Consider the following 9,425-nt stretch of genomic DNA (forward strand, 5'->3'; position numbering starts at 1 on the left):
GCTGGCTAGCTTTGGCCAAGTGTGGGAATGATTTTTGCGACAGCATGGATAGAGAACCGTCAAGGGCCCCTTTTGGTCACTTCCGAAGAGCAAAAACGTGTTGAGAGGAGGCCGGTTTAAGATTTCAAACAGAACCTCCCCAGTGCGCATGAAAGGACTTGATTAGCATATGTCAAGAGGACCCGCATATATACTCGCTGTGTATGTACACAGGACTCTGATCTGATCAGTTTGCGGAGTTGGAGCCTCAGCCCCCAGCCCCAGTCCCAGCCCAGCCTGGTATTGGCAGCGGCAGCGTATAGATGTTCCTGCAAAGCCAGCAGCCGGCTCCCACCTACCCAAGGAGAGAAGATCGCTCCAAGACAGTGAAAACTCCCCTGCTATCTCAGTGCAAAGTCCATTCAGCGACCTCACAGGAGTAACCGGGTCTTTTTGCGCCTGTTTTGCTCTATTTTTTCTCCATTCACTTCCCCATCCCCGCTACACTTTTGACCGGGGTCTTTTGTTTCCCGGATCCTCCGCCTCTCCCTCTGGCCCCTCCATGGCTCCCTTAGCCGAAGTCGGGGGCTTCCTCGGCGGCCTGGAGGGCTTGGGCCAGCAGGTGGGCTCGCACTTCCTGCTGCCTCCTGCCGGGGAGCGGCCGCCTCTGCTGGGCGAGCGCCGGGGCGCGGTGGAGCGCGGCGCCCGCGGCGGGCCCGGGGCTGCGGAGCTGGCGCACCTGCACGGCATCCTGCGCCGCCGGCAGCTCTACTGCCGCACGGGCTTCCACCTGCAGATCTTGCCCGACGGCAGCGTGCAGGGCACCCGGCAGGACCACAGCCTCTTCGGTACGTACCGGCACCCCAGCACCCCAGGCCCCCGACTCCTCTTCTCCACCCCGTGCTGAGGGAGCTCCCGGAACCCATCCGGTTCGAGGTGCGGGCTGGGACTGAAGGGCGGGCCAGCGCAGGGACGGGGAGGACTTCTCCTGCTGGCTTCCCGAGCCAGTCTCTAGCTGGCCTGCAGCTCCAGACGCTGGGGGCGGGAGGAGAAAGGGTGGGTGCTCCGCACGCACCTTGCGGCCCTGCCCTTTTCTGCTGCCTGGGACAAGACCGGGACTCGGTATCACATCTTTCTTGCACTTCTTACCTCGCAGGCAGTTTTCGTTGTGTTTTTTAAATCCCTGTATTATTTTCTCCTACTTCCTCTCACGTTTCCTCCAGTACCATTTACTTAACAAAAATTAATATCGGAAGCCTTCCTCTTCGTTAAACATGGCCCACAGCTATGCAGTTAATCATGTATTCATGGCCTGTTCAGAGGGTCACTCTCGTATAGGATGGGGGCATTTACGTAAATGTCCACGCCTGAAGAGGTAACAGATTAACTTTCAGAGAGCACCGTCGCTACTGGAAGGCTCACCTCGCTGCAATTCTTTGAGCTCTTTAAGTTCTATTTGGGCGAGAAAAGGTGGGAGGGAAGGGAGGGGGGAAAGGCTACCCGGCTACTGAGCATGCCCAGTCGCTCAGCCAAGCTCCTCTTTAGAAATTGTGAAACGCGAAAGCAGAGATCTTAGTATTGACCGTCTGTAAGAGGAAATGGGAAAGCGAAATAGGATATGGGTGGGAACACAGAGACGTGTTTCAGAATACCTCCAGCAATGCCTGGGAGCAGAAGGAGTTAAAAGAAAGAAACAAGCGAATGATCCTTGTGACACTAGATTGGGAAATCATACGGTCTCTACTGTTAATTACTCCCTAATTCGCTGTGTAACCACCAGGTGCCTTCAGCAGTCTGAGCCTTAATTCTTCCTTTCTGTACAATGATGGAATTAAATTAGGTGATGATTTAAAGATGCTTTCAGGTTCCAACATCTCAGGATCTTTCCCCCCATTGTGGGAGTTTTCATTATATTAGAGTTAACCTGGTAGCATTCTCAAAGGATTTTTGATCATCAAACTCGGGACATCACTGGAGAGATTTATTGTATTTTAAAAAAGATACCATTTACTCGTTGGCAGCAACCTGAAAGGGCCCAACATCTGTCTTCCTTTCTGTCTGTTCCTTAGCACTGAGGGATTCTTTGAATCTCATTTCTGAAAGGCCTTCTCTTATCTTGTCCTCGTCCCCTTGTTCTTATACTCTCATTCCTTTTTTGACTTGCAGTCCTCATTAAAACTTTGGAGAAGTGTAAATCTCGGTGTGAGGGGCATTTGTAACTCTAGATGTAGAAATGAGCATGTGGTGGACATTTGGTAGCACTTAAAGGCTTAGAAAATTAGCTTTTTAAAACCCATATGTTTGCAGCTTCCGCTGATCTCTTCCAAATTCCCATTGACTATGAGTCAAGAGTGTCATGACCTAGTGGCCAACCTTGGGGTCACTTTTAGAAAGTGGTTTCTAAATTGAGGAGGCTGAGATTCTGATTCTAAAGAACTTTGCTGACACCAGGTGGCTCAGTTTTCTTGCTTTTAAGAATTATTGCACTCCATTCATTCTAGAAAAAAATCCTTCAGCTACTAGAAAGATTTAGAAACGAACACAAATGTGGTAAGGCCTATAAGTAGAGCAGGTAGAAGTTAAGCTGAAGTAGTACTCAGACTCCCTTCCTACCTCCCCTCCCCCGGCCCTTGTGATACATCCTATAGCCTTGGACACCTTTAAGACACTTGTGATTCACCTGTATTTCCCCCATGACACGAGTTGCTTCTTTCAGATCGTGTCTCTTTATAAGACTATAGGAAGAGATATAAATCTATGGGAAGAGATTATAAATATTTGTAGACTTGATAACATTCATTAACCTTTTTCCTTAAGAAACGTTTTCCTTAAGAAGTATATCAGAATTATGATCTTCTAGAACATTTTTTTTTTTGCTAAAATTTTGCATAATTATTTGGTAATTGCAAAAATATGACTTAAGCCGATTTTGTAATGGTTTAAGTCACTCTATGGTGGGAGGCTACATATCAAAACAAATATCTACTGTTACACAAAGGGAAAAGGACCACATTAGTTCTGAGCCTAAAGGAGGTTTGAACAGCCTCTTCCATGCATTACAGTGCATCCTAGTGGTCTTGGATCGCTAAGACATCATAATTACTAGGAAGAAAGTTTATGTTCAACATGTATAACATCATATGCTTCTCTCTGTATTTGCCTTCTTTTCCTAGCAATTCAATTATTCATTATGAAATTATTTTGCTATTTTTCTTTTAAACTCATTTATGTGTCATCAAAGTGAGAATTTTGAAAATGCTTGAGAATGATTATTTGTGATGTTAAAGTGAGTTACATGTTTGATAGTTTATACTAATTTGCCCATGAATGATTACATGAAAAATTCAAAATCCTGTATTTAAAATTTGAAAACCACATCAATAGAAGCTAAACAAAAAGGTCCCAGTGAGGTTAAAATAATTTCCTATCTGATTTCGCTCTACATTTATAATAGGGTTTTCCTGCACAGTAGTACAGTAGGAAGATTTTACCTAATATGTAAACATGGAATCATTACTTAAAAAAATGTTTAACCTGAGATCAAACATATTCCTTTAAAGGCTTTTCCTTTATTCTCCCCTATTCTCCATAGATTTGTCTGATGTGGTTGCATTGTGGGTTGACTCACCTGTTTATTATGATTCTTAAAAAGGCTGGCTTTGAAAATGATACCAGAAAGACAAAGTACCTCCAAGTCTTTTTATGGGACACTGGGCATTAGAAAATCTATCTAAAATCTGTGATTACCTCTTAAGGAAAGTTTTTCATGTCTACTCTTTGTTAAGGAATTAGCTTAGTTGCCACCTCATATTATAAATAAGAAAGACTTGTCAAATCCCATTTAAGAATCAAGTGATTACAAATTACTATGTGGTATACTATTTCCTTGAGGAGAAAAAGGATCAGAATTTAAAAGTGTGGCTAAAATCTTTAAGAGGAACACAAAAAACACATAACCTTTTCCCATCAATCTCTGTGAGCCATTGCAAAATTATTAATGCCTAGTTATGGATTAAGTTTTAGATGTTGTTTAATAAAGTTGAAACCATGAATACAATTGTTCTAAAAATATATGTGATTTCTACAACTACATATTTTTTACAAGATAGCAGCGTTATCTTAAAATGAGAAGTAAAGTATAGGTCGTTTACCATTTAGTTTTGCAAGAAAAAATGGATATTTTATAAGACCTGTTATATGATTAGTTTATATGGAAAGGAAACATTTTTTTGAAACTTATATTTCATTGTACTTGAAAATTGGCTCTATTATATATCCTAATCATTTAATCAGTTTCTGTTTTTTGAAAGACAAGAGCATCTTAATGTAAATCAGATATTTAAAGAGAATTAAGTTACATGTGAGCCATAGTACACTTCTCCATTTAAATTTAACATTTAATACAACTTCAAGTAATTATACATTTGTGAGATATTCTGGATGAAATTCTATTAATATATCTTCTTCTACTGACCATGTTTTCGGTCTATATTTTTTGTTTCTAACAGGAATCACTCACTAATGAGCTTGACCATATGTTTAATTTTCATTTACTCCCTACCTCTATGTTCATCATTACAATGGCTATCCTATGGAGTCTGTCTTCCTGCTGTATCTTCTCTTCTCTCTGCCTTTGGGTCTCAATTAAAGGCACTGACTTTTTCAAGCCACATATAGTCTATTTGGTAATGTATTCTTGCTAGAAGATCCTTGATAGCTCTAGTGTTCTACACGATCTACTAATAGTTTGAAAGAGCTCATTTGAGCTCTTGGGAATCTATGTTTAGAGCTTAAGAATCTGTTTCTGCCACAGAATGAATTAGACTCTGGACAGAATAGAACCCTCCGTATAAGGGGTAGCCAGATTTTGGACTTTCCGTTGGCCTTGGGAACATCACATGTCCAAACAGGAACTTGTACAATAAATCAAGATATGACTTAAGAACAAGAATCAGGCTAAATGGTGCACATTTATACTGTTTGTAGAGCTTAAGGAGGAGTAAAGGGGTGAAGGTAGAAAGCTGTTAAAGGCAGTTTTCAGCATAGAAAGTATGTCTATATATTTTTTCAGCAAAGACTCTAAAGAACAAGACAAATTATTCCAAAGGTTAGTGTGTGCAGAGAAAAAAAGTGATGCAAAGGGGAGCATTATTTCTTTTACTATGGTGTATTAGTGTATTAAGTGGAGGGTGTTTGATACTAGTTTATCTATTGATAAACGAAAATAATTTTAGAAAGCTATTGATAGTAGAATCTACTCGCATGCTAAAATCTTGGTATTTGGCTAACATATTTAATGAATTATAAAGTCCTTTTACTCTTTGAGCTATCATATTTATTTTCAAGAACCATGTGACAAGGTTCTTATTACACATACTATGTAATCTATAAATTTTTGAAATCAATGGATAGTCCTGAAGTAGAAACATTGGATTAGGGCTCAGAAGAGGTGAGTTCAAGTGTCAGTTCTACTAACTCCAAATATCATATTCTTAGGCAAGTCAATAAATCTCTTTGAGCCTCAGTTTCTTTATGTGTAAAAATCGGGATAATAATAGCTTCCATACCTGTCTTAGGGAATTGTTTTTTGAGGACCAGATAAAAAATATAAAAAAAAAATCATAAACTATAAAACACTAATGTACCCATATAAGGTATACTGGCTGCTGGGAGAAAAAGATGGACTTGATTCATAGTTAGCAAAACCAAAACAAAACAATTAATAGAACATATATAATTAACTAATGGAATTATGGAGAACTAAGAACACCTGTTATGTACTAATTTATGATAATAATAGCTTCCATTTGTTAAATGCCTAAATGTGTCAGTCCTTATCACTCTCCTGGAAAGAGGCATTTTGTTCATTTTGTACATGAGGAAACTGAACTCCACAGAAGATAAATGACTTGTGTGGACAGACTGGCCAGTAAGTTACTATGAAATTTTAAGTTACTGTAAATTTTACGGTAAGTTATGCAAGTCAGTCTGGTTTAAGGTTTTATACCTTTAACATTACACCATGATGGACAACTTTTCTTTTTAGGTTTTTTTTTCATCTGTAAAATGGGAAGATCATCATAATAAGACGATAAGACGATAATAAGCACTTTTCAGCACCTGCCTACATTATTATATTTAGCAATATTGGTCTACTATTTCGAAGATTTTCAGTGGTCACATGTTCATTAATAAATATGTCATTATTTGTTATTATTTTGTTTATAAATGTAGGTGTCCTGGAATTCATCAGTGTGGCAGTGGGACTGGTCAGTATTAGAGGTGTGGACAGTGGTCTTTACCTTGGAATGAATGACAAAGGAGAACTCTATGGCTCAGTATGTATTTTAAAAACATTATTGTAATTCTTAAAATTATGACTATTTTGCCAGTAAAAAAAAACTACCAATAATACATGTCAGAAGAAATATATGAAATACAGATATGTAGGAATTAAATATCTGTATCCTGATTAATTTCTATATGTTTGGGCAGTTGTATAGTAACTCAGTTTCAGTTTTTTTTTTTAGAGAGAGCACACGCATGCAAGAGGGGTGTGGGGGAGGGCCAGAAGGAGTGGGAAAGAAAGAATCTTAAGCAGATTCCACGCCCAGCGTGACCCTGACATCTCGCGACCCTAAGATCATGACCTGAGCTGAAATCAAGAGTTGGGGGCTTAACCGACTGAGCCACCCAGGAGCCCTCAATTTCAGTTTTTAAGCCCCAAACATTTATTGCTTTCAGCTTGCTAGTCTGCCTGCCCATTATCCTGGGTCTTTCTACTTCCCTCCATATTTTGATCATTCCTACCAGAGACACAGAAAAATGACATTTTCTTCTTGCCATGTTAAATTCTTTTCACCTTTACATTTATTTAATGTAAATTTTCTCTACCCATGATCATCTTCCATAGCTAAGTATAAATGTTGCTGACCTTCATATATAGGAAATGAGTGAATGAAGTCCTAGGATATTGTAGACAACAACAGAAAATGGCAACCACATATCTGGTTGACCATATCTGGATAATTAAAGAGCCATGATTCAAAAAGCAACTGTGGTCTATCCCTTAGGATAAGATACAGTTCATCTTAAAAAGGCAAGAAATCATTAGGCCTTTACTGCATTTACCTAATGGTAACCTCTAGATGAAAGTTAATGATGGGAAATGTATTGTCAAACAATTAATAAATACATTTAGGGAAGATATATGATTTGGAATGATGGTTTTGAATTAGGAATTTGGATGTTAGCAAAATTTTGAAACGTTTCAAAATGATAGTAGAGACTTGCTATGTAGAACTTGGGCATCTAACAATGGAACAAGATAAATACAGGCCTTTTGGGTAGGGATGGTGGTAGGAGGGAGATAAAATGAAACGTGGGAGAGTTCTGGATATTTATTAAGTATTTGACAATAAAGCTGAGAATTGACATTTAATTTAAAGTTCTTTGAACTAAACTACTAGGAAGTTTAGTCTCCTGGAAGAAAGAATTCCGGATAACGTAAGAACTAAAACAAAATAAAGCAAAAACAATTCATCCTTTTCCCTTCTTTGACAAGGATGTTGTTATAAGCAAAGCAATAAAAATACAGAGATGAGACTTTTCTAAGGAAATTCTCGCAGAAGTATTTTTTTAAATGATAGTTATCTTCTCTCTTTCAGGAGAAATTGACTTCTGAATGCATCTTTAGGGAGCAATTTGAAGAGAACTGGTATAATACCTATTCATCCAACATATATAAACATGGAGACACTGGCCGTAGGTATTTTGTGGCACTTAACAAAGATGGAACTCCAAGAGATGGTGCCAGGTCCAAAAGACATCAGAAATTTACACATTTCCTGCCTAGACCAGTGGATCCAGAGAGAGTTCCTGAATTGTACAAGGACATACTGATGTATAGTTGAAGCGTGATAATGTCTTCATTGAAGAGCCAAACTACGACCATTCTTTCTGGTCAGAGTTTTCATTGTAAAATAATAACCCAGGAGTCTTCTCAGAATACTATGGAATTTTCTACTGGGTGGCTGAATTTGGAAAGAATATCGAGAACAAACAAAAACCCCATATTTTGACTTGAAGTAGAGCAAGACCTCTCTTTCTAAGTGGATTAAGTTCCCTTAGGTACACTGGTTCAGTCCTTACTGGTAGAGTGAAGCTGAAAATCTGTTGAACTGTGGATAATGGGAACCCCACCTGGTTTGCTGCTGGTACCTCACCTCTCTGGATTATGTTTACTTTTAAAAGTTACATTAAAAATAGATACTTCATGTTGAAGAAATAAATTGACACCATTGGCCAGGATTATTGCTACATAAATTCTGAGGACCTTGTAGGATTTTGTAGGTTACAGAATGATATGTAAAAATGCTGGATGAAACATGAGCTATAGAACATGCCGCACCAAGATGGAACACTTTTTTTTTTTTTTAAGGATGGACCTATTTATACATTTTCAATTTGCAAATATTTATTATATATATATTTATTTATTAAAGAGTTTATTTTTTACTGGTATATGAAGATAATACAAAGAAAAAAAACCAACAAAAATTCTTTTATTGTGCCATTACTTTGTTGTGATGTCCTGAGCTGTAGAAAAGACATCATTTTTGCAACATAGTAAACATAGAATAAAATCTTGAATTTCTTTTTAAAAATAAAGTATAGCATAGATGATATATTTTTTTGCAGTCAGTTGCCTTCTAAATGTAACACTGGTTCCTTTGGCTTAGAAAAATCCTTTATCAAATTGTATTGAATTCAACACACTTTTAAAAGGGAATTAAACATTTTTATTCTGTGTTTTGGTCTCATTTCTTTTTAGGTGAAAGTTGTTCTATTTATATAACATATTTTTTAAATGACAAAATTCTAGGCTCCTTGGAGAAATACTTTGATATTTAGAGAACTTCTAATGCTGAAAATTATGAAACGTCATAGGCAACTTATGCTCACTTATTTTCTTGGTTCAGTGTGGCAAAGACCAATTCCACCCCCCCCCCCCAAACTATGATCACAGAAAGAAGTAGTCTGTGTGGTACCAGCATTAATAATGGTATCTGAGTCCGGTACCTTTTTCCTTATATCTCCTATTTAGTCATTTACTCAGGAAATATTCATTAATGCCTATTATACGGAAGAAATATTTAGGCGCTAAGGAAGATGGTGGTCAAGACAGAAGTTCATGGAACTTAATGTCTAGTAGGAGAAACAGATGGTAAACAAGGAAGCTAACAAATAAATGTCATAACTGTGAATTGTGATGTGCTCTATGGGGGAAACAAGGTTCAGACACAGAAAGGAGAGAACAAATTTAGATAGGATGAATCAGAGTGGGCTACTCTAAGGAGCTGACATTTTTGATGGGCTGTAAAGAGTAAGAAGGAGCTAGCCCGCCTAGGAGGAGAATAGGAGCCTGATAGGAAGAGGAAACAAGA

The 9,425-nt window shown here is 38.3% G+C and overlaps 1 protein-coding gene across 1 annotated transcript; it reads left to right on the plus strand.

Moving 5' to 3' along the window:
- The first annotated feature begins 541 nt into the window (after positions 1-541).
- Positions 542-7,892, plus strand: FGF20 (fibroblast growth factor 20). The gene is made up of 3 exons (XM_006727391.2): positions 542-827; positions 6,214-6,317; positions 7,647-7,892. Exons 1-3 carry the CDS (start codon positions 542-544, stop codon positions 7,890-7,892), a joined length of 636 nt encoding a protein of 211 aa, XP_006727454.1.
- The last annotated feature ends 1,533 nt before the right edge of the window (positions 7,893-9,425 follow it).

Source organism: Leptonychotes weddellii, chromosome 2, assembly GCF_054177405.1.
Source record: "Leptonychotes weddellii isolate Sample4059 chromosome 2, ASM5417740v2, whole genome shotgun sequence".
Lineage (NCBI taxonomy): Eukaryota > Metazoa > Chordata > Mammalia > Carnivora > Phocidae > Leptonychotes > Leptonychotes weddellii.

Bases quoted from the DNA above. Each gene is read 5' to 3' on its own strand.
- FGF20 (XM_006727391.2), top strand. From the start codon at position 542: ATGGCTCCCTTAGCCGAAGTCGGGGGCTTCCTCGGCGGCCTGGAGGGC. The intron at 828-6,213 runs GTACGTACCGGC...TTATAAATGTAG, and splicing joins GCAGGACCACAGCCTCTTCG to GTGTCCTGGAATTCATCAGT. The intron at 6,318-7,646 runs GTATGTATTTTA...TCTCTCTTTCAG, and splicing joins AAGGAGAACTCTATGGCTCA to GAGAAATTGACTTCTGAATG.